Consider the following 26202-nt stretch of genomic DNA (forward strand, 5'->3'; position numbering starts at 1 on the left):
CCCACAAACTGTTAAAACAACCTTCAGTCAGACTTTGTGGGCAGCATTCACATCAATAACATGTACCGTGCAAACTTGGCCGTGAACTGAGAGTTGATATCCAACGAAAAATAGTCTGGGAATTAAAATCTCCTAAAGGTAGTACCAGAATGAACAGAGTTGGCTGAGCTGAATGAACTGACCAAGAAACATTTAAAAATTAAAATGAGAATTAAACATTATTCTTATTGTAATACTTTTGTAGTAAAAAGAACATGGTCTTATTTAAATTTAGTATAATGATAAACATTAAAATTTGTAGATATTTGGTTTCTATAGATGACATATGGTATTGCTCTACAGGAAGAACAAGGGGCTATTAACCTCACTCTTAAGGCTATTTTATGACCTTGAATATCAGTATTTTTTTTAAAAAAATGTGTTTTGTGTTAACATTTTTGAGGACATGTGGGCTAAGGAGTTCCTATCTGCATAATTTAGAGAATACTGAGCCAACAAGCAAATGATTCTCTCATAAGTAACCAACATTATTTTTCCTAACAAGAACATCCTGCCTTTAGACATTTGTCCTTTTTATCTCTAATGAAGATTGTTTCAGTTTGATTCATCAGTTGAATTTAACACATCATGAGATTTGCTCTCTTACTGAAACATTTTTTTCACTAATTTTTAGGTAGTCCATATGACACAAGATGTGTTAGTAATGGCTACACCACATACAGAGCATTCGAATTTTGTGTTTCTGCCTATAAAAATACAGATCTTCAGTCCCTGAACTGGGAATGACAGGAGCACATGCTGACTGGTTACTGTGCTTTGTGTTCTATGTACTTCTGGGAAATGATCTTGCACAACTCTCTAAGGTTTTCTGTGTTCCCTGTTTGGAAAAGTCAGACTCGGAGACACTGAAGACTTATGCAGATCTCCAGTAATAAATGACTGAGCGCAAATTTGAGCTTTGTTTGCTGGGTTCAAAGTTCACAGCAGTGTTCTCTCAGAATATGGAGAAGAATCATTCAGGGGGAAGATGAGTTTATTTCTTACACTTCCCAAGTGCCTACCCTGTTTTTGCAAGGAGGCACTGCTTGTTTCTCTATTACGTTCTCCTCCAACACAGTGGTATGTGCTTTACTGGCAAACATAAGGGAGCAACGTGAAGCCGTTTTTACTTCTAGAAGCTTAGCATCTTGATGGGCAGCTTCTCTTTAAAGACTATGTCAAATGGGAAAGTGAAGTTGAAGCTGTCATGACATATAATACAGAGTGAGAAAAGAGACAATAGACAGAAGAAGAGATTTGGGGTCAAACTGGATGCTAATCTCTTATTTCACAGTGCAAGGACTGGAGCCCATTCTTGAATCTTCTAAAAGATGATGTTTTCAATTAATTTCTCATCCTCATTTTAAAAGAGAAATCTATGATGACATAGATAATGTCTGACTTGTTTATCTTGGTAGATTGTTGTGCCTTGTATGTATCATGTATGCAGTGAAAACTTGATGAAAGAATTGAACATGAAAATTAAAAGAGAATCTTCAGTCTGGTTTCTCTTTACTGAAATATCTCTTCTCATGAAGTTTCATATTGTTGGATTGTCTTTTCCTTCATGAAACGATTTAATTTATCATTTTGTGGTAGTTATCTGTGGGAGAATATGTACTTCTATCAGGATCACACATGTGATCCATCAACATATATTTATAAAGGACTTGTTTTGCTGTCCTGAAATGAATTCATCAAAAATATAATCTAGCAAGATAATTTAGCACAAATCATACAACAGAAATTTTAAAATAATATTAATTCCCTAGTAATGATTTAAAGGATAATGTAAAATAATATTTTATTAAAAAGTTCTGTGTGCCACCATAAGCAAATATTCATGTATGTGGTTCATAGAAGGAGTAATAGGGTAGTCAGCTGCCTGTGCCTAAATAGAGAAGCCGCATGACTATGAGGACACATTTCCACATTAGCACAGGTGGGATATGTTGTTGACTTGCATAGTGAGAGGTGTTATATTGATGGCATATTCCTTTTTAAATAGTGAAAGGACTCGGTAAATTTTTAAACTAAATAAGCTTTAAACTTGTCCAGTTTTACATAGCAGCTCTTGCATTCCTTCAGTTAACAACAACAACAAAAAGAAGGTGTCTGAAATCCTTGGTGTTCTTTTACTGTTTGTAATTGCAAACATTGTTTCGGGCTGGGTGTCTAGTGAACCAACTGAAAGCATCGTGGAGCCTGCTGGACTGTGCTTTGCATTGCGGGATGAATACAAGTTCTGACTTCTGCTCACTGGCTTTAAACACAGCTCTTTCACTGTTGAAGCTCTGCTTTCATAATTAGGTAACTGACAAGATTTCCTATTTCAGGATGAATACTATTAAGTAAGGCAGGAGCTGAGAGAAAGCTAGCAACTCCTCTACCATCCTTGAGGTACATACCCCTCCTTAAAGTCAAACTCACTAACATCATTTGCCTTCCGCCAGTCTTCTTTATTCTAGTCTTTTCCTACCTTTATGATGAGCACAGGGCATACCAACTAGAAAATATCCTGAACTTTGACCTTCTCCTCTATTAAGCTTTGTCTTAAAATTCTGTCACAAAACAATTTAATATGTATAATAAACTTGTATTAGTGACATAGAAGGACTTTTTGAGTCTTTCTCAAAAATCATGATTTAAAAAAAATAAGGCTCAAGCTTTGATGGGAGCAAATTAAATTTTAGGCATCCACTATGAAGAGAGTATTTCATTAGTTCAGCTATGTTTCTACATAGATATTTTATAATTTCATTAACCATGTATGTTATATCAAACTCTTGAATTATTCTCTCTTTCATTTATATGGAAATAATTAAAACTATTTTTCTGTGCATACTAACAAGATTTCTTTTATTAATGTTGTTAATGCCAATTCTAACATAAAACATTAACAATTTGAATGATGGTGCTTATTGTTTTAAAAAGTTGGTGTGTGTTCACGTAAAGTTATAAATGCTTTTAGGACAGGATATTGTTGTCATGTAGTACAGTGTATCAAAAAGGCAGACTGTTACTGTCATGAAAAGAACAGAGGAATTTTTAGGGGAGAAACACTTTTCCAGTCCAAAATGTATATGATAAAATTTTTTTGTTCATACACAAGGAAGAGATGATAGCGATACATGATAAATAGATAGATAGATAGATAGATAAATAGATAGATAGATAGATAGATAGATAGATAGATAGGTATCTGATAGATATATGTAGATGATATAGATGATAGATCGGTAAATAGATGATTTATAAATGGGTGATTAATAGATGGTAGATAAATGGTAGGTATATAATTGATAGAGGGCAGATAGATAGATCTTCCATTAGTGACAATTATTTTCTTTTCAGATTTTGTTTTCTCTTACTCTTGAAAAGGGAAAAACATGTCTACCTCACCTTCATTGAAATAAGTGTATTTATCCAATGATAGCCAGTCTGATTTGTCAAATAAATGTCCTGAGACCCCCATGAGAACACTTTATAATTTGTTATAAATTTCTCTTTAAATTTTATGTTGTTGTCTCAAAATATACTTTTCCATTTTTATGTTCTTGCATAGTTTTTCTGTTCAGATTATTTCTAAAGATGATTTTTTGGTACATGTTTAGAGTCATAGATTGCCTGTGAGAATAATAGACTATAGTTATGTTCTCCAACCATTATGAGAAAAATAAATAAGTTGAAAAATATATTGGGATATTTCTGTTGCCTTAAGCATTCATCTCAGAGATCATTCTGACATAGTACATGAATAGCAAGGTTTTTTGTTGTTGTTGTTGTTTGTAAATCTTCGATTTTATTGGTTGCCTCTGACTTTACCTTAATATCAATGTAAGCTAAAGATGCTAAAGGAAGGGGCCAATGCCAGTTGAATTGTTGTTTGTTTTGTTTTTCAAAGTCTCCCCTGCACATCTCCACCAGAGGAGAAACAAGTAAAACATCCATAAATTATGTCTTAGCAACAAAGCCCATGTGGGATTCTGGAAGCCCTCAACTCTGGAAATATTTGATTTCGGAGATACAAAGTTTGTAATGTTAGTGCATGCCATATTCTGGCCATTAAGATGGACTCTTTCCAAGGAGGTTGTTGTTACTTTGAGTTCCCAATTTTTTTTCCAAAATGTCAAAAGAGTCTTTACTTGCAGAAACAGTGAGAAACTTGTAGGAAAATGAAGATCTGTGTGGGGGGAAAAAACTTTATTATGCAGCCTTCTCTAAAGAGTTGCAGGATGTCTGGATCACGCCAGGAAGAAAGGAGAGAGAAAGGGGTGCATTCTTTTTGAAACAAAGTGTGAATACCAAATCAGAGTTATGGCCATCTCTACTGTTCACGCTCCTCGGTTTTTTTTTGCTAATTGTATTAATGATGATGTTTTTAAAGGCTATGCTTCAGTATGAGTATGTGTAAAACTGTTCAGTCCAGTCTGTTTCTTGGTGTCATTTTCTGCCTCTTGGAAGCATCAGAATTGAAATGAAAGGTAAGTGGCTAAATTAGACACATTTACAGACAAGTACACTTGCATTCTCTTTGTCTGATTAAGTTCTTCTGTTCATTATTGTTTGTTTCAATATAGTAATTTTCCCTCTGAGCCTCAAGTGCTACTATTGAAAGAGAAATGTGTTGTAAAAATTAATTTATTTATAATTTCAGTAAATCAAATGGGCTAGCTAGAAAAGCTGTTTTCAGGTATTTTTACTCAATTTCTGCTAGTATAATCCTAATGAAAATTTGCATATTAAAATAAACTCTAGATTAATTCATTGCAGGTATCACTTAAACTATATAGAAAGCAGATCCAATGCCTTTCTGTGATGCTGTATTTAGTTTGTTTGGTGTTCATGAACAACAGAACTTAAATTGGTAGGCATGCCATATCCAATTTGTGGAAATGCATCTTGAAAAGACTCCCTTAGTGTTCTGTGAGCTCTCCAGGGGCACTGCCTTTTCATTATATTTACTTTCAAATTATCTGCTCATTCTTATTAAATTGAACTCCAAATTAACTTCAGTGCAGTTTGGTACCTGGACCATGTAGAACAGACAGAAAGGAACTGGACTGCCCGAAGGAGAGATGTGTGATTCGTGACTACTCTGAAACTCATAATGTTTTGAATGCTTGCTATCATCGTTGAGCATGAAAGACACAGGGCAGCCTGTGTCCAGTGTTCTCTGAAAGCTCAGAACCCTGGGTGCTACTCCCTTCTAAAGTGCTAAGATGAATTACTATAGACACAGAGCCCCCAAATAACCTTCAAAGGAGCAAACACATCTGGCAGATATTAACATACATATTAATATCTTGAATTTAATCTCATGTTATTTCCTGATCAGATATTTGAAGTATTTTTACATTATTCTTATTATACATCTGTTAAGTTTTATTACAACAATTAAAATTGTTGTATATTTTAAGAGTTTAAATTGCAATCATATCAAAGTGGGTTTTTTTGTTGTTGTTGCTATTCATTCAATGTCTTATCTTGCTGGATTCCTATAAAAGGACATTTACAAATTACCAGTGATCACTGTATATAAGATATGGATGAATCATATCTAATTTCATTTTTTTCAAATTTGGAATTTCTTTAAACTGTCACAAAAGAGTTTATTGATTCTTCCTTAACAGAAGAATTGCATGATAACCAAACAAGCTGTTAAAGTCAAACACTGAAACACATGGATTGGAGAAAGTCGGCCCAGCAAAGCCTATTGGGAGCTTCTTGGGAGTCACAGATATCTAAGACTTTGTCTAAAAAAGCACATCTCTAAAGGTGCACTTTGAAATCTATGTATTGTAGAATCTGCCAGCACTATAAGAAAAGAATTTTTAGTCATCTTTTAATTTCAAAAACCAATCTTTCACAATTTATAGAGGTATAGATAAGTAGCCAAATTATATTACTGAATGAAAGAAGACAATACTTTGTTGATTATATATGGTTTTGAAATGACAGGTGATGAAAATAGTATTTTTTCTTTTCACTATCTTGAGGACAACATTATTAAGTAGATTTGACACGTTTATGTTTTACTAGGAGTTGAGGAATTGCCATTGATTTTATCATGATTTGCATTTTGACTCTCTCTTTAGCATGTAATGGAAGGTGGTTCAATTAAAGTATAAAGGAATCCCATGATATTTGGTTTTTATTGATGGATATTTAAAAATGATTTGAGTAATATAATATCTTCTACAATCTAATCTTAAGCACTACTACAACCCTTTATCCTGCCCAGTGTCTGTCCAACATGAATGACCACCATATACAGTCCTGTTTAAAGGAGCTGAGGCCTCCATCACTGTGCATGAACAAACAGATGTTATAGTGGTAAAATGAGTAATTGAAATAAAGTAGAATTTTGTTTCTGTATGCTTGAATGCTTAGATAATTATGCTAATATTATATTATAAAATTGACTCATAAAAGTTATTTTGAAGTATTGTATAAAGATGGTTGATAGGTGTCTTTAACTCATTTTTAAAATGTATTCACTCACCAAAAATATGTTGAATGCTTAATATATGCTGGAACTGTTCCTAACTTCTTGATGTTAGTAAAAGGACGTCTTCTTATTCTCTAAATATTTCCTAAATTTTGGTTAATTTATATGTTTAATTCTAGAAGTCAATATTTGAATATTCAACTTCTGATTTTCAATCTCATTACTCAAAATGTGTGTCTTTGTGTTAGACACACATTTTGCGTGTTAGACACTTCTAGATTCAAATAAAGGATACCTCAGAGAATTAATGACTCATATTGCTTGAGGTAGTCAGTGTCTAGTAGCTTTTACCAGAAACCAAGATAGCTTTTTGTAGTACCTCAAAGAGTGAACATATGTTTACAAGAATGCACGATGAGATATGCAGTTCTTTTGCAAACTGTTTTTTTTTCAATTCAGAAATATCTATGACTTCAAGTATACTGATGGGTGAGCATAAATCTAATTCTTATTAAGTCAGTTTAGAAATTTCATTAGTCACTATACACTTATTTATAAGTAAATAAAGTAACATAATTATAAACAATTAGAATATGTTAACAGTTAAATGAGTGACTTCACTCTTTCAAGTTAAATGTAATATTGATGTTATTTTTTTTCCTTGTAATTATGATCAAAAAGTAGAATAGTACAATATTCCGTATGGAAACTTTTCCAAGCTTGGTTCTAGGGAATTATGTTGCTAGACCTTGCTTACAAAATAAATTTGAGAGTCACTGAGCTGCACAAAGGGATTCTGCTTCTTAGTGTCATCTTGTCATTTTCAGTCATAACGATGCACTGTGAGCCAGTGGACGAGGGTGTAAGTGTTCCAAACTAATCTGTCAAGAGCTCTCAACAAATGTCTTTTCCATATTCATGCTCCTAGTGTCATTCATGCCTCAGGTGACCTGTGCAGCCTCTCCAAACTTATGGTCAGGGACTTCTTGACAAGCATATTCATGACTAATACACTTTGGGACTCACTTGAAAAAGTGTGTTTTAGGTTGTCAGCGCCATAGGCTTTTGTGTATTCAGTCTTTTTAATATCTGCACTTTATTCAGTCGGGTCTCAGTGATTTTGCACAGTATGTCCTCTGTGTTTGTCTCTGAGTAAGTGTGACTTTCAGGAGTTTGAAAGCATACATTGAAATGTACATCAAGTGATAAGTCATATTTTTGACACCTCACGAGTACATTTATACATTTTCTTCCCCAAAAGTTTCAAATTTTCAATTTACTTGATCTCTGTCAAACACATGCAAAATTGTCCCTGCTATGATCTTCCTCATAAACTATGTAGAAACAGAGTAACTTAGGCTTTGACACTTGACAAATATTTATAGCGACTGCACTGCATTTTATTTCCCTTGCTCTTCCCCATGTGTGAGTTCGTATTGCTTTCTCTAAGACAATACCCACTGTAGTGCTGAAGAATCAGAAACCTGGTCATAGGCTGCCAAGCTTCGGCTCAGGGTTACGCAAACTAGCTTTCCTGGAAAGCAGTCTTGCGTATTTGTGTATTTTCTATGGTTTCTCTCACACGTCAGTGACACATTGAATTCTTGCAAAAGAGGCCACTACAGTCCCTGAGAACCTTAAAACGCTAACGGATCCTTTCAAGGGAACTTTGTGATGTCATCATGTAGATCAGAGCCTGATCTAAACATTGTTGAATTGTTTACATTGCACTGCATGTGGAATACATAGAGTCACAGAGTCATTGAAAACATTTTTCCTAAAAGAAGCCTGCTTTGTACTCTTAGTGTAAATGTCACTGGCTTGTTAATTTATACACATTCCTGTGCCTTAATTATGGGGTTAGCATACTGCAGTGGTAGCCAAGCAGGCATCATTCAAGCACAGGGTTATTTAATTATTTTGGTTGGAGACTTTAATCAAGTCCTTCTTATAGAAAACAAACAAATGTTTAGCCATTACAGTACAGGCATAATCAGGAATTTGACTCATGAATTTCCTAATTATACTGCACCGTTTTGGAAATCAGTTTGGCATTCAAACTCTCAGTGTTATTCAGGATACAATTTCGTTTGGCTAGATAGAAGCACTGTATAGGGTAAGAAAATTCTTTAATGTATTAAGACTAAAATTGAATTTCACTTAAGTAGTTTTACCCCTTTTCCATCACAGAAGACTGGTTAACAGGATTAGAGAAATACCTAGGCAACTATTGCACACAGTTTATGAGTCTCACTAGTTTATAGTTCTCCAGTAAAGAGCACATGATTATCTCCTAGTTTACAGAGAGGAACATTGAAATCGCAATGAGAAATGGTTGCTTCCAGTTCTTCTTACTGAGGTCTGTGGACTATTTCCTTGATGGGGTTCTAATGCAAGCAGAGAGAGTCCTGCTTCAGTCCTAATTTTATAAACTATTTTCTTTGTGACAACAGCTTCTGTAGGATAACTCTGGTTCTAGAAGGAGGCATATTAGTATTCTCAGAGGTTCTGCTGGCTTGTGACATAAATTAGTAACAGAACACTGAACCACAGTCATTTACATATGTAAAATAAAATTACATATAAATTCTATGTCCACTTGAGGTAGGCAAAATATACGTTCTTTGAAAAAATTGGGGGTGGGAGTCTGAATATTGTAAATATTTTGAGTGGTTGTTTAATTCTTATCCCCCAACCCCTTACCTTTTTCTTTGAGTATTTCTTGGCAAGAAAGTCAGGATTCCAGTTTTTAAGCCAAATTTCATGTGAAAAGATAATAAAAATTTTAGCGTTGCTTGGATTTCTACCGTGTTAGGGAGGAGAGACAGTAGTTCCCTGATGGCCCCTTTCTAAGCAATTTGCTTCCAGGAGTTCTGTTCAGAGCTGCAACCCTGAGAACAAGGAGATGCTGTACTGTACAGCTGTGCCTTTGATTCTCGTTCTAGCTTTAGAAGGACATTCAGAATTCCAGAAACCATAAATAAAAATAAGCATCAGGTAGGGGGAAAAACTCATCACACTGCTGTATAGCCTAAGCAAGAATCAGTTTAATAAATTACAAGTCACTGAACAGCATAACTGACTACTGTGATGTCATAGATGATCCAGTTAACTCTGTGTGGTGGACATAACCACAGACCAAGAATAACCATAATCATCCTCCCTCTACATGGACCCAGAATACCTTTGTGATTTGGGCCAGAGTAGCATCAATGAATGTAATATGTTTAAATACCTAAATAAAAAGTCATGTGCATATGCAAAATATTTTCTTTAATCATATTAATTGGGTATGATGTTTATATATACTATCTATGTATTAGATATTGTATTAATTAATTCAGATGAAACAGTTTAGCTGTTTAGCTAAAGATATGAAGAATTCCATTTTCAGTAGCTTTCTGACTTTTCAAATCTTAAAAGGCAAATTGTTAGATAGGTGAAAACCTGTTGAAATCTAACTGTGTTTGGGCTTTGGAATCCATCTGACCCACATATCATTGTAGTCAATAAATAACAAGATATATTAAAATGGGGCAAAATTTTTGGTTTGGATTTTTATCAAAATAATTTTGTTTGATTAAAAACTTGTTTTATGTTTCTAAATATACTAAGAAACGATGTAATTACTCTGAGTAAATGATATCCATATTTTATTGGTAATTGTAAATGAGTTACATGATTATTCCATAATTTTGACTCAGTTATTTTAAATGTTTCTTTTAGTTTGAAAGAATTGTTTCCCGAAGATACACTTAGAAATTAGAAACTTTTAGGGCATATGTGAATAATTGGAGATATGCTGAATAGCAGGAATTTAGAGGGAGAAAAAAGATTGGGGCTCAGAGTAACCAACTCTGGCACTTAGTATTTCATTTAATCTCTCATATTTATCATGTGATTGTGCTAAAATGTTTATAAAGTAATGAATAAAACAGATTTTTGTGCCTTTGGATCTTAATGATTTCTTTCTACTAGTGTGATAATTATTATGTCAGTTTATTAATTAAGTGAGATTACATTAGGTAGTATGTCGTGAGTTAAGTATTTTCTGTATCACAGCTTTACCACCAGCCTTCCATTAGCAATAACAACCCAAAAGTAGGTTGACATACCCAACTGATGATTCCAGAACTTCTTAATAGCTTGAATCAAATGGATAACAGAATCTTGTTCATTCTTCTTCCTCCAAAATATTTCTAATGGTTAAATTGCCTTATTTATCTAAGACCAGTGGTTTTCAACCTTCCCATTGTTATGGTCCGTTAATGCAGTTCCCCATGTTATGATGACTCCAACCATAAAACTATTTTCACTGGTACTTCATAACTGTAAGTTTGCTACTGTTATGAATCATAATGTAAATATATTTATTTGCTTATGATCTTAGGTGACTGCCGTGAAAGGGTTGTCCTACACTCAAAAGTGTTCTGACCAACATGTTGAAAACTACTAATCTAAGGCTAATTTAAAAAGATTCATAGTGGCAAAGAAATCCTGTCTGTGAAAATAAACCTATTCATCCCTAACCCAGAACTAGTGAGATTCATAGAAACTTGGAAATTAAAATAGTAATTAATAAGGAATTAATAACATGTATAAAGCAACGTATATATGTATGTATATGTGTATACGTAAGTAAACATACACACATGTATGTATGTATATATATGTATATATATGAGTAAAGATATTTGAATATGCAGTTTGAATAAGAAAGCATTAATTATAATATTATCATATTATAGCCAACATCATTATATGGGTATTACTGCAATACACAGTGCCTTAGGATTTGCTACTATTAAATAAGTGGTTGTGTGCACTGTTGGTGAACCACAGTGAGTGTATGGAGTTCTTTAAACATTTGCCAAATAGGCCAAATAGTAAACATTATTTTTTTAAAGGCAACCAGACTCTTTAAACCCATGTAATAGCAGACTCTAGATTCTCTTTAACTCCATTCTTCTGTTCTTTCCAAACCCCATTTCAGGAATGCTGATACAACACCTTAAAAAACTGTGTAGGCTCAGGACCTGATAGACTCTGTCAAGATTTCATGTTACTTAGAGATATAGTATAGTGTCTTGATTTTGACTATTTCTTGTAATCTTTTCATCTTGTGCTGTTCTTACGCTTTCAGATATGTTTACAAATTTCACCTTTTTATTTTCGATTAATAGAGACATTTCAGGTGATTGGATCTGTCCTTTTGTTAATCAGCCCAAAACAATTTACATGCTGTTTAAGAGTGATGCCAAAGCTGCTCATGTGGTATTTCAGAAAATAGACTTTTCTTCTCTTCATTCCTTTTCCTCATGGAAACAATTCTGCCAGTGTTAAACAGAGTTTAGTTTAGGTAAGATGCCCATTGCCTATGCAGTGAGGTCCTACTACAATACTCTGTTCCCAGTTGCTATTATCCAACACAAACCCTACACAATAAACCTTTTTATCTGCTGTAATAATATAAGAATCTATTGAGGTAATTAAGTTGATCTACTAAGACTTATTAATTATTTTGCATTCAGTTAAGCTATGCTTGATTTATAAGATGTAAAATTGAATTAAAATAGAATACTAACTTTGGCCTCCAACATGTATTTTCTTCTTTGGACTAAAAGAAATATCTGGTATTGTTGTATAATTTCTTTCAAGCCATTCTAATGTCAAGGTGCAGGACTTAAGCAGGTGATTTTAGTGTCCTTTGAGGGTCATTTGCTCTTATTATATCCATCAGTACTTATTTTATATACCATGCCGCAGGTCATGTGCTTGTAATATCTGATCAAATGTTACTCTGTAGGTACTTGAGGCCGTAAATATAGTTTTTATTTCCATTTTGACATTGCTTCCTCCATTATTGTGTCACAGTGGAAATCTGATGTCATCAACATAAAAAGGGCACCTTTTGGTAACTAGTGATCAGCATTTAATGGCAGTAATTTTGAAGTCCTAAACATGAATTTGGCAGGCCAATCTAAACTTGATTGTGTATTTTACTTGTGTGTATATGTGTGTGTGTGTGTGTGTGTGTGGTGTATTGTTGTGCCTGTTTGTGAGGATGTGTGGGGGTGTTGTGTATGGTTTATGAATTTCTAAGGGTGTGCTCACCTATTCTGGTACCTGTGGAGGCCAGAAGTTGATGTTGAGTGTCTTACTCTATCACGCTGCCTCTACTAACTTACCATTAGGCATAGGCTTTCACATCAAACCTGAAGCCCACCAATTGATGTAGTTGGTTGACCAGCAAGCCCCTGGGATCTGCTTCATTTTATCCCCACCTCAGGGCCTACAGATGTACTCACAATGCCAGGTTTTTATGAGGTTATTAGAAACCTGAACTCACTTTCTCATGGTTGTATTAGAAGCAGTTTGTGGGTCAAGCAACCTTACTAGGTCTACTTTACTTATTCTTCATATGATCGTAATCAGTCTGTCAGTAAACCTGACCAATTTTGCCACTTTGCCCCTTTTGACATTCCCCAGTACACATTTTCCCTTCCAATATTCTGTTTGTCCAATACTCATTAGCTGCATTTGTTCCCATGGAACAGATCTTTAGCTGGCTCAGCCTCTTACAGTGTGGAGTGAACTTTGCGTTCACACTGCTTTTGCCTTCATGGCTTTCTGTGTCTGCTGCATTGCAGTCCTCCAGAAAGACGGCTGCTTTGTGCATGGCATTCCTTTCTCTGCAGTTCAGTGCTGAACAGGATGCTTGTTTGATTAGAAGGGGGAGTCTTTAATTTTTATAAGAAAATTCATAGTCAAAGAATAGGATGGAGTGTACGTTTGACCTGTTCTAAAAATATATTGTTATTAGCCCACTATTCCTTAAAAATTGTCGTATACTGAAACGTAAAGGCAATAATATTGGATGACACCCAGTGGAATACTAGAGAAGAGGAGCACTGATAATGGGTAATGAAATACTACATTGTTAAATTGAATGTTTTAACAAACAAAATGTATTTAGGATATGATGCTGTGATAGTTAAAGAAAAGACTTAACGATTAGACGTAATAACTTTTCAGTGTTTGAATTAGTCAGACATTTCAACTAACTACAATAAAAATTTTATTGGGTTGTTTTTCAATAATTTTTATTATTTTGAAATTAAAGTGAATATATTATATAGCTTTCTATGTTGCACAAATGCAGTAACCACATCCAATCTAAATTGATATTTTCTTTTAGAATATTAGTATGAATTTAAATCTTGCCATTTAATGAACAGAAATAAAAAACACATACAGCTTGCTATCATTAGATATTGTCAGAGACCTTTTAGGATTCTTTTAGCTCCCATTAGTACTCCCATAGCATTTGTCTGAGATGGCAGAAATATAATCTGTGCTGTTCATTCTGGTAACGAGTGATCATACAGCTGCCAATCATGTAGAATTTGGCTGCAGCAACTGTAGCCCCATTACTGCTGTTATTCAATTCTAATTGAAATGCAATCTTCACTGGATTCTCTGTTGAATCATGAAGCAAGGGGAATGCTACTCCTGCCATTGTGGCATCACACAACCTGAGCACCTGAAGGATGAAACAGGATGAGAGTTGATTTCCATCCTTAGCTACAAACACATAACAGGATCAGGCAGGCCTCAGAGAACCAAGGACTGAGTGTAGCTCCATGCAAGATACTTGACTTGATCTCTCTTCCTATTTGTACAAACATTAATAATTGAATCAGATATATAAGAAAGTCTGCCTTTTATTTATTGCCTGTCATTAATAAAATAACAATTTTCAATGTGTTAAAGATAGACGTGTTACTAGTGATAATGTAAATGTAATTACTATAGTTTTTTAATTTAGTCTTGTCAATATTTCTAACAGGGAAAAAAAGTTTAAATAAAAAAAGCAAGTTTCAAGTTTTCTAACGAAATGTGCAGCCCACATGTGTATCTTGGACCTGCAGGTCAGTGTGACGACAGCTGAGAGCACACTGGTGTTTGCTGGCAGTTCTTGTTGTTGTTCTTGTTTTGCTTTTCAAAGTGGACTTCTAAAAATTCTTACAAACTTGGAAATCAAAAGGAAGTTCTTTTTCTTAATTGAAGTCATTATTATATAATAGTTCTGCCAAGTATTTTAAAGAAATATATAATGAGCTGTATAATAACCATGTGATAAGTTAAATTTTCAGTCTCAAAACTGTGTCCAAAATATGCAGGTTTTTTTCCCTAACACCATTGACCAGTTTATACAATGTTAAGAAATAAACTTTATATGACCTTTCTATTATGTTACTTAAAGAATGAATCAAACTACTTTCTACTTTGAAGGATGGAGTAAATGTTCTAAGATATTTTACATGGTCACAAATGAATTCTTCACTTATATTCATATATGTTTGCTTAAACAAGCCTAACATTTTAGGAATACACTAAATGAGGAACTTACATCAATAAGCCAACAGGCACAGGCCTGTGCAAATGTCTTACACTTGGGAGAACACTCTTGTCAGTTAATTAATTATTAGAGGTTAGTTCCCAAACTACATATGTGACTTCCCCACCCACGTCAAACTGGTTATATTGTGAACCAACTATTGTCCTTTTAGTTTGGATTCTAAAACATTTTTTAAAAACCTGAAATTTGATAGTGTACTTCATTTTTATTTCCTTCATGCCCAACTCCTACTAGATTTACTATACAACAGATATGTGAAGTATTGTTCTACCAGAGGTACATTTCTGAACTAAAGCAGTGGTCCTCATAAGTTTACACTGGATAAGATCAATGACCAAATATTTACTGTTGAATGAAGATAACCTTTATTTCAGATGTTTTTCAAAGTAAACAAAATATTTTCATCTGCAAATGAAATGCATGGTTTCCTTTAAGTTTTAATGACAGTAAAGTATTTGGAAAACACTACGTGTTTAATTTCAAGCAGTTGGAATGCCTGGGGGTTAAATACAGATTGGAGCCCTACCTCAACAGTGATTTCTTATGTTTAAACCTCAAGTCATCATAGTCTAAATGATTTTAATTTCTGAGGAGTGGATTAGCCATTCACACCCATTTTTTTCCTATATAAATAATCTACACTAAAAAAGATTATTAAGGATTTGTTGTTTTATTATCAATATTTTAGTCTAAGTTGAGAGTTTCTGGGAAATGTTAAGACTGGTCCAATTAACTTATACACACATACACACACACACACACAAACACACACATACAAACAAACAAAATACATTCCATGCTTTTCATTGTTTTCAACCAAATTTTGTCATTAGCCATAAATCCTAGCAGTTGCAACTGTCTTGAATTCTGCACATACATGAAGCAAAGAGAACAATGAAAACCTCCGAGGGTTTAAAAGTACTCTTATTACTTAGTGCATTTTCTTCTGAGTATTTAATAAATGTGTAACACTGCGATGGTATTTAAAATAACAACATGAAACCCTCCCATTGTAATAAGTTCTGATTTTCTACACATATAAAATAATTAATTGGTAAGTCAGTCATATTATATAAACAGCATTATTTTTATATAATATATGTAAATTTGATTTGTTGCGCACTAAATTTAGATTTCTTTTTATAATATAATTTAGTCATGTTTTATGCAAAGTCCTCAGAATTTCATCACAAAAGTCTTTTGGTTTTTCTTAGAAAAATTAAACAAATGTGTTTTGGACTGTTCTAAGAAGCCCAAGCCTAGATAAGTAGCATTTTAAGGTTTGTTTCAAAATGTCTGGGATAATAGTTTGTGAACAAGAACAGCAACTCTCCGAGATGTTCAAGGTGTCTTTTAGAAGAAGGAGGGTCAGCCTCCTTTAGTGAAATTTGTTTTCTATATCAACAATGCAAAGATTAGGATAACTGTACAAAGTTCTCCACTACAGACACACAAGCCAGAAGACAGCTATTCATTTGTTCATAAACAAAGCCATGCTGAATACTTCAATCCCAAGAGCACTCAGAAACATGGACAGAAACATTCAGAATCATCCCCACTCTGATCCCAGAAATTTTGGATAGGTTTTCTAAATATTCTGACTTCAGACTCTCAGAAGGGTAGAGACTGCTCATCTGATAGAGCTTTGGGAAATTTCGTAGCACGGTGGCTTAGCTCAGTCAGGGAAGTTCCCAGGAAACACTCTGCTCAATTCTATCTATCAATCCCATATGAGAAAGTGCTTATTACTAAGCGAAGAATCACGATGTGGCTAGTGACTGAAATAGGTGTACCATAGACTGTGTTCGTCACCATCCCGTGTAAAGTCTCTTTCCTAAGTTCAACTCCTGAGATGGATATAGAAATATTGAGCTGAAAACCTCTCTGTGTATCATAACCAAAAGTAAAATAATTTTCAAAAATACTTATGATGGCCTCTTATGTAAAGAAGTTACATCATAATATAGGGATTTCTGAATATGGTTTGTATTAGGTTGACCAATCATTGCTAAATTCTCATAGATCCCTCAAACAGCTTCAGTACAGAAACAGGCTTCAGTACCCCCTCCTTCTGTTGTCCTCATTTCCACCCCTCTTTATTCTCATTACTTTCTCTGAGTGTCAACACTGAGACAGAACATTTTGAATTAATTACCCCAGAGCTTTTTAATTTCTAAAATGTCTCAGAAATACCAAAATCATCTCTCTCCTGCTGCACTTGGTCTAGAAGTAGCTCCCCTTTCATTCCTAGGCAGAAAAACGTCCACTGGCTCAACTTCAATTGCCTGCACTCATGCACTGGATCAGGATGGAGCGGGCTAGTGAGAGAACCTTGGAATCTCCTTTTGGTCGCTTTGGAACAGGAGCTGTGGCCATCTGTTTAAAAATGCTTTGTAATTGGCACGATTCTTGCCAGAGCTGTTTCTTTCCTCTTGTTAGTGTCCATAATGGACCTTTATGCTTTGTTTTCTGTTTGAACCTTCTCTTTCTCTGGCCAGTGTTTCTCTTCCTCGGGCTGAATGCTGCATAAATTCAGTTTCAGTGCTTCCCTCCATTCCCTAGTCCTTGAAGTATCCTCAAACTATTGAGGTTTTCTAAAGGCTTTCATTGCTAATACTAAGAGAAAAAATAAAGGCCAAACAAAGCTCCATCCTGTGCTACCATGGAAACCAGACCCTTCCATCCTGGCATTCAGTTCCTGCGGTAAGGGGTAGAGTCTGAAGAAGTAATATGAGGAGCTAGAATATAAGAGTATCAATGCTTGAGCCTCACTGAATGGAATAGGACACAGAACTGTAGTTTTGTTCCTGCCTCTTGCTATAGCCAGCACCAGTACTGCATCTGTGTGTCAAGTTACCTGTAATAGTGCCAGCTTGGATGGAAGAGACAGGAAGTTAAGGACATTAAATAGAGCCAGTCACAGACAACTGAAAGAAAAGGAAACCAAAGTACACAGTAGGCAATATGTCTAAGTGGTTCCTGGGTAGCTTTGTTGACCAAATCTTAAGGTCTTCAGTGGTGTACAAACTGACCTTCATCGAACAGTTAGATGAGGACCCTCATAGTATTCAAAACATTGATTGATTAAACCAAAATATGTTTATAGCTTTTTATTCTAAAGTTTGTTTACTCAGCAGGATTCAGTTTCTGATGTGGGAGGGGGTGAGTTTGAGAACACTGAAACAAATATATTCATTTTTTTATTCATTATTATTTTTCTAGGATCAAGTGCAGAAACTGTAATGAGATTTTTAAGCCACGAGCTAGAGCTCCAGATGCCCTAATAGATTAACCTCACCAGCTCCATCATTGGGTCACTTAGAGACTAGTTTAGGTCAAAAACAGAGGGCAGAGGAAGATATAACATGATAGAATGTCTCCAAGTCCATTTTAGGAATGTTGACATGAACATTGGATTCGCTAGAGAGCAAGGGGTCTGCATAATTAAGCAATCCTTGTCAAGTTATGATCTTATTAAGCTCCATGATTGCCTCAGCTCCAGTCTCTCAAAGTGTTTCCATAAATTGCTAATCATTACCATCACACATGGAGACCCTCTGTTTTCTGTATGGTGATGACTTTAGGTTCAGGGTGCAGTCTCAACTTCGTGGGAAATTGCCTGTGCTCGGGTATGTGTGTGGTGAGGGAAGAGGGTGGGAGGAATCTCTTTTAAAGATCTTGCTCCTCTTGAAATCCAAGGTGCTGAGATTTAGGACAGTGACTTTCCTGTGTGACATCAGCATCGATGGATGCCATAGGTCAGGCAGGTAGACCCAAGTCGGAATGGGATCAGACCAAAAAATAAAGGAGACAGACACCAAATAAAGGCTGAGATGCCGGGTGCTCATCTTTTATTTAGTTCCCCATGGGGCTGCCCAACTGCGATCTTAAAACTACATTAAAAACAGATTCTAGGTGCCGTCATAATAGTCTCTTCTACTGTCCTTAACATTCTTACAAGCTAGGAGCAAAAGAAACAAGTTTTTATAGCTCTAATCCGGTAATAACTTAAAAGGATGTGGTGTAGTGGTCTGTTACTTCCCTGATGCCAGCACATAAGCTATCATTCCTGGCATGGTGGACAGCTCAGTATCTGATGCCCATTTGCTGGGGGAAGCATGCTTTAAAGGAACGAAATGATTTTTTTTGCAGATTTGGATTCCTGACTTTTATATAGGTAGGGGATACAAAAGCAAGATTTTATTAAGTGACACAGTAATAACAGTGGAATTGATTACTGAGAGACCTGCTTATTCACCAGTAAAATTAGGTATGCAAAACTAAGAAGTCAGGGCTGGTTTCTTTCCTCCTTCCTTGCCTTCCTCCCTCCTTTCTTTCTTCCTTTTTCCTTTCCTCCCTCCCTCCCACCTTCTCCCTTCTTCCTTCCTTTCTTTTACATCTTTACTAGAGTTTCCTCTCTCCTCTCTTCCCAGTTCCTCCTCCCCATTCTCCAATGCCCCCTCCTCCTTCATTTCTATTCAGAAAAGGGCAGGCCTCCCATGGATCTCGACAAAACATGCTATGTCAAGTTGTAGGAAGACTAAGCACCTTGCCTTCTATTAAGGCTGGGCAAGGTAACGTAATATGAGGAATAGGGTCCCAAAAGTCAGCACAGAAGACTCAGAGGAAGCCCCTGTTGGGAGCCCCTCAATAAGACCAAGCTACACAAATGTCGTATATATGCATAGGGCCTAGGTCAGTACTATGCATGCTCCCTGGTTGTCAGTTCAGTCTCTGTGAGTTCCTATGAGTCCAGGTTAGTTGATTCTGTGGGTTTCCTTGTGACGTCCTAAGTCAGGGTTTTTACATGTAAGAGATATGTCCTCCTTTGACAAGGTCTACAGGTAAGGCCAAGTGGGTCCCTTTATACTTCACTTTAAGCTGGCGTCCCTGCACACTAAGGCAGGTGGAAACTCAGTTCGTCCCTGCACAGCTCGGAACTCTAATAGCATTTGTTTGCCTTACAGTATACACATACTCGCTGAAGCTGGAGAGAAAAAAATAACACTTCTTCCAACTCAGCCTCCACAGTTTCATGTGAGAACAGGCCAGAAAATTAGAGAAAAGAATGATGGGTTGAGTACCTTAAGTTACAGTTGCAGCCACCGTGTGAAGTAAAGCATGGGCTAGTCTTGGGTCAGCAAGTTTTAACTACCATAGTCAGTAAATGGACACCGGAGTGTAGTGTACAATGAAAAGAGGAAAGAGAAGGTTGGGATTCTGTTTCCTTTTCTTTTTGGTTTGTTTTGGTTTGGTTTCAGTGTGTGGGTGGGAGGGGGAGGGTGTGTGTGTGTGTGTGTGTGTGTGCACATGTACGTGTGTGTATTTCCCCGTCATTAACTTTGAAAATTACAGAAACTTAAGGCAAGTCTTATTGAAGCCTACTTTCTTCAGCATGTTTCAAATGAAACTGATATATCCCCTTATATTTCACTCCAATATCTGAGCTCTTTGGAAAACTCAAATATTTTGAAACATATTTTCTGGACATACACAGGTCAGAATGGTTGTACATTGGTCCCAACTTGAACTTACACATCAGAGGCCCCTCAGTTAAGTGTATTCTCAGTCCGAGTAAGAACGGAGAGAACCTGAATGTCAGGGCCTTTTCCTCTCCTAACAGTGCAAGAAACCGTCGTATGTGAATGGAGCCAATGACCTTAACCTTACGGCTGCAGCATCCTTACCTAAGTCATTTTCTGCTTTTCTTTTCTTCTTTTCCTTACAGCAATTCAATAACATCAGAGGAATTGATTCTCAGAATTGAAAGTTTTATTTAATGTTAATATTGAATAATCATTGAAATAAATACCTTAAACCAAAATAAATAAATAAATAAGTTTCCAGAGGCAGATAGATATAAACTAATGGATATCATAGGCATTATAGTTATTTGCATATTTCCAGTATAATGCAGCAAACATATTTAAATATTTGTGTGAATTTCTTGTCAGAATTTCTAATGATAAGTAATGAACCAGCTTATTGAATAAAATAAAAACCAAAAAAATTAAAAACCTACCAAATACTTGAATTTTTTTAAAAAATATTTCTTTAATAATAATAGATTCAATCAACCAAGTGTGGCCTAAAATGTTGTGTCCCTTCTAATCAGGTGTCTTTTGCTACTGAAATGAGTTAATGCACCTGTGTATTTCAGTCTCTAGTCCTATCATTCAAACAAAATCATCTAGTGGAAAAATAGCACTTAAACTTGTGAGTGTAAACGTTGCATTTATGCTCAGTTTCATCCTCTGATTACTACAGGCATGTTTCTTTAGTTTTTAAGCTATTAGTTCAAATTTCCACGCATAATGTAAAGTTAATTAAACAAATATAAAATATAAGGATCAGATGAGAATTTCACTCTATATAATTAACAACTAAAACGTTTAATAAGTAAGTATTAAAACCTTGTTTTTGTTCTGCATTTATAAGAATGCCTTACCTTCCATTTCAGTTCTTTCTGCCAACTCCCATGTCTCAGTCTATAATTGCTCAGTTAGAATTATTCAGTTTAAACCCTGTACTCTTAAATGGGTTTTATATAAAATTACATATATTACACATATATATATGCACATGTTATACTGTGTTTATGCATAGATGTACATGTATGAAAACATATACTTAATAATATAAAATATATTAATATCATATAGGTAAATGAAAACACAAGGAAATGCTTGCTAAATTTTAGCCTTAGCTTACCCACAACAAGCCTAGTTTAATGTATTTCTTTTGCAATGGGCACTTTTTCTATTCATTATATTTTCAGCAGCATCTTAGTAAATTATAGCAAATTGTCATTTGTAATAAAATGATCTTGTAATAAATAAGCCAAATAAATCATTGATATTTGTTGTATAAATCTATGCTGTAGTTTTTGTTCTAAGGAAGTTATTAGAAGCATTCAAAACCAAGGGACAATGGAAATAATACATTTGACAGAAGTAAAGTAACTTTTGGTGAAATTTTACTGCTAGTACCAATGGGCTTTCTTTTAGAGAGATCCAAATCAGTATATAGAAATAGAGCTTTTTAGAATTACTGCAAAATAAAAATAAAAAGCTTTTAAAAATTGCCTGAAAAGACCTTGCCAGCAACCTGTAGTAATAATGCAGCTCACTTTACAGGGAGCGCTGAAAGACTACTTAAACAAACAGCCTTTGTTCACGACCTGACAGTGCTATTGCCATTTTGTCTCACATCTAGTAAACACTGCCAATGGGAGGAAACCCTCTCCCCTGTGGTTTTGTTGTGCCCTTGAATGACAGTGATGGAGCACTTGCATGATGTGTTTGGTGCCTTGCATGAGGAAGACATGCAAAGGCAAGGTCCAGTCTGCATGCTGCTTAATGAATGTTTCTCCTTTTCTCTCCTTCCTTGTCATGTGCTTTCAGAAGACAACAATGTGGAAGGTGGGTGCTTTCTACCTTATTTTTCAACTCCTCTTTGCTTTTTATTTCTCAGTATTCATAGAGTACATCTCAAATATAGACGGTAAGTTGACTTTTCTGATCATCCGTTGATTTCTAGTTGTGTATCACTTTGCATATGGAACACCTCTGCACCTTCAACCCCACTAGTCTCTGGGATAAAAACGCCTTTAATCTCACTTCCAGTGCCTAATACATTTCAACAGCCCATATGAGTCTTAGAATCCTTAATGCAGTGTTCTATATGGAAACAGGATACAACGCTACTTCTTTTATTTTATTTTTTTAAAAGAAAGTGTTTCTTTGAAGTTTTTAACACAGTGTGTGATTCTGTCTCCATTCTTTTTTTTCTTTTTTTCTATCTTTTCTATTTTTGGAGCAAAATAGTTTCTTTTCTGGTGTATATGTTTACTACTCTGTCATTTTAACCTCCTTGGTTTGTTTCAAATGATTCAAATCATAAAAGAACATAGATTAAAACACTGAGAGTAAGAAAGAAGCATACATTTAGATTGAAATACAAGTCATTACCAGTGGAAATGAAAGCTCACAGTTCTGCCGTGAGATCATGGGTAAGTATATTTATAACACAAGGATAGTGGATTGGGGTGTCATTAGATTATCTCAATCATGGAATTTTGGGAAAGTTATATAATTTCTCCATTGGTTCCTACAAGCATATTTCAATATTTTATTGTTAAAGAACTTGGATGAAGTAGTCTGATATTACCAACCAAATCTGGAAAAGATAAACACGAAAAACATTAGCGACAGCAAAAGAATAGACAGATAAAAGTCTCTCATCGTTTCACACCCAGTTTTTTTTAAAAAGTGGTCCTGCTGTGTAGCTCAGCCTATAGAGCAGACTGTGCCACCATGCTTGTAAACATTCACCTTGCTTAACCCGCTGAGTACAGCCACACCTGACTATCTCCTGCTATATACATTATATAATCACAGCATTTAACAGTTGTCAGCAATGTGTGAACATTTGTGTGTCAGGAAATGGAATTTAACACAAATCTACTTTGCTGTTACAGGTTGGGGTGCAGTCATTTTATGAGCACACCCACATTTCTACACACGAAGGACTTCTCACAAATTGCCTCTAGTGAAAGTCACAGATTAGTGCAGTTGAGATCACAAAGGGATCATTTCTTTTCAAAAAGAAGACTTCATTGTAATACAACATTGATCAGCACAAGATCAGCATCAAATTTGTCACCTTTTCATGGTCAATAATTGTTACTGAACTATACTGATATTCAAGCAAAATAGACAAAAATTTCTAAAGAAACAATATGTCATATCCCCCAAATGTTGACTTTGTATCCTTTCTAATTTCTAGTTCCATAATTTTAAATTTGTGAACACACAAAAGCTGTAAATTTTTCTTCTGTATTTTTAAACTATTCTGTAAAATGTTCATTCTTTTTTCTCTCTTTGAATTTCTAAAGAACTTTAAAGTCAACCTAATTAGTAGAAATGCTTCTCCATAATCACAGAATCATTTGGTGCAGGGCATTGATAAGATACTCAGAATAGAAGCCCATCAACTGTTGTAATAAAGTTATTAAATAATAATTTTAATATTTCAGTTTACAATGTGACTACAGGAATGCAGCCAAGCTCCCTTTAGAGCTAGAAATGAGACAGGAGAAATAGTAGTCCCTGGGGATTTATTAATTTCCTTTTGGGTGCAATGTCAAAACCACCACAGATTTCTAAGTCTCTTTTCGAAAAGTTAGATCTCCAGTAAGTTTAGAGCTTACCAGGGATAATTTCCCGAGGTAGTTTAGAATTCTAGAAATACAAACATGTTCCTCGGTGAAAGGATATATATTCACAACAAATATTTACGTGCGTATATATGTATATATATATCAACGTATATATGAAACTATATGTGTAAAATTAAATGAAAAATTAAAAATTTGAATAAATCAACCTCTTCTTTCCCTTATAAAAAATTGAATTAATCATGTATAAAATATTTTTTCATTTATGTGATTATTTTTGTTGAAATCCTTCCAGAAAACCTGTTCCAGAAACATTTTCACTGTTAAAATAATTTCCAAATTATGTTATGATTGCAGTATAATTTCTAGTTGTACATACCTTACCAAAATATAAAAACACATTTATGAGTTTGAAAAAGCACATCGGGGCAACTGGCACATGATGCTCCCAAGTTCAAAGTTTCAATTCCATTTGCAGTACCACTAGATATTGAAAAAACAGATTTTTTTAATTTTGATCTTACATTTCTCTGATTGTATATAAAGTTATTGAAATATATCTAAAAGTTACAGCTGTGTTTCTGAGTTGAGGCTAAGCTGCTATGACTCATGATTTTCAGAAAGAGTACTGCTTCATGTGACTCTTTAGTTTGCTAAGATGACCCTAACAGCTGGGCATGTTGGCAAAATAACATGAGGACTATGTTTGAGGCTATCCTAGGTTACATATTGAGTACATGCTTAAAACCAATCCAAACAAGAGACTATTTTGAGTTTTCTTTAGAAAAATTGTGATCTTCATAAAATTTTTGGGAGATAATGTATCTGCAGTATATAACCTGAGTAAATAAAGGAGCATAAACACAGAACAGCATTTAATTAAAATGATAAATAATTTTGCTTCCCATGAACAATTAATTGAATCTATTTAAAACTTACCCGTTCTTTCTTGAAAACATGATTGTGTCATAAATCCAAGCTTTTCAATTGCATGCCTAATTATCTTGGTTTGGCATTTGAGCAAATATAAATCACTTGCCACCTGCATCAGACAAGGGGACATTTCTGCATTGTCATTTCAATGTGTCTAAGGGCACTTCCCACTCCCACACCCCATTTAATTATGAAAGTTCTCATTTTTGAAGAGAGGAAAAAGATCAGACCCAGCCCATATTAAAGGCAATCTTTTGGGGGTTCGTAAAATATAATTTTATTGCCAAACAATGGCAAGCCCTATGGGGACAATGTTCCAAATGTTATCAAAGCACACGAAGGGCAGATGCACTATTTAAGGGACTGGTTGAATTTAAATCGTGCTCTCAAGCTTTTGCTTGTTCTAACTAACACTTAGAATACACCGCACAGCATATGCTGGTGTTTACCCTGCTGTTTTATAACTCTTTGCCCCAAAGCATTCCAACCAAGGGTTGAAAAAATGTTTTTGATTTGCCTCTGTGATACGGGCATGTCTCATAGGAAGCAAGATGTCTGTCACTGAACATTTTTGTCACCGTGACAATCCTGCCTTCCCATGCTCCCTTGTTTATTGCTGACTGTGCTCTTGTTTCCCTTCAAGGTCTGGCACACCTGATGATGGGCGACCAAGGTATGGGTTCTGCTCCTTTTCCACTCTGCTTTCAGTGTTTTCTTGTTCTGTAGCTGCTTTCAAAACCATCGCTGCAAAGTATGGGCGGATGCTTGGAAATGATGTGGCTGCAAATGAAATACATAACTTTTGTTCACATTTTTTCATGTTTTTTTTTCTGCTTCTATTTGTTGGTTTGATGTTGTTTTGCTCCTGTGACACTTGTATCCCTCCATCCCTCTCACTGTGACATCTGCAAATAAATAAGGCATAAGAAATTTGGCTGAAACCCTGCTTTTCTTATTGGTGTCTATGGGAGAGTCCTTACAGGAGAGGAAAGTCCAGAGCAGTCAGGAGCTAACATCTGAAACCCCCAGTATCACCTGCTCCATTAAGAGTCCATTATTCATCCATGCATGGCAGTTTGGGAATTTGCAGACAGCTTGGACTTTTGTTTTCCAGGGTGCTGATTGTAATATTCCATGCAATTTATACTTTTTTAACTTATGAACACTGAGATTCTTCTT

At 35.1% G+C, this 26202-nt stretch overlaps 1 protein-coding gene across 30 annotated transcripts in view; it reads left to right on the forward strand.

Annotated features, from left to right (window-relative positions):
* The window catches only part of Nrxn1 (neurexin 1), a 1058343-nt gene that overhangs the window by 75818 nt on the left and 956323 nt on the right, over positions 1-26202 (forward strand). For 18 of the 30 annotated variants that reach the window (XM_085690899.2, XM_087907274.1, XM_087907282.1 and 15 more), the window contains exons 3-4: positions 22316-22333; positions 25667-25696. The exons of 10 other annotated variants lie outside the window; for them this stretch is intronic. In XM_085690899.2, the coding sequence (XP_085547025.1) occupies positions 22316-22333; positions 25667-25696 (48 nt within the window). Of the gene's footprint in view, positions 1-4394; positions 4524-22315; positions 22334-25666; positions 25697-26202 lie in introns of those variants that run through there. 2 more of the 30 variants (XM_087907283.1, XM_087907273.1) reach the window with 2 other exon arrangements.

This window comes from Myodes glareolus, chromosome 6, assembly GCF_982192425.1.
Source record: "Myodes glareolus chromosome 6, mMyoGla1.1, whole genome shotgun sequence".
NCBI lineage: Eukaryota > Metazoa > Chordata > Mammalia > Rodentia > Cricetidae > Myodes > Myodes glareolus.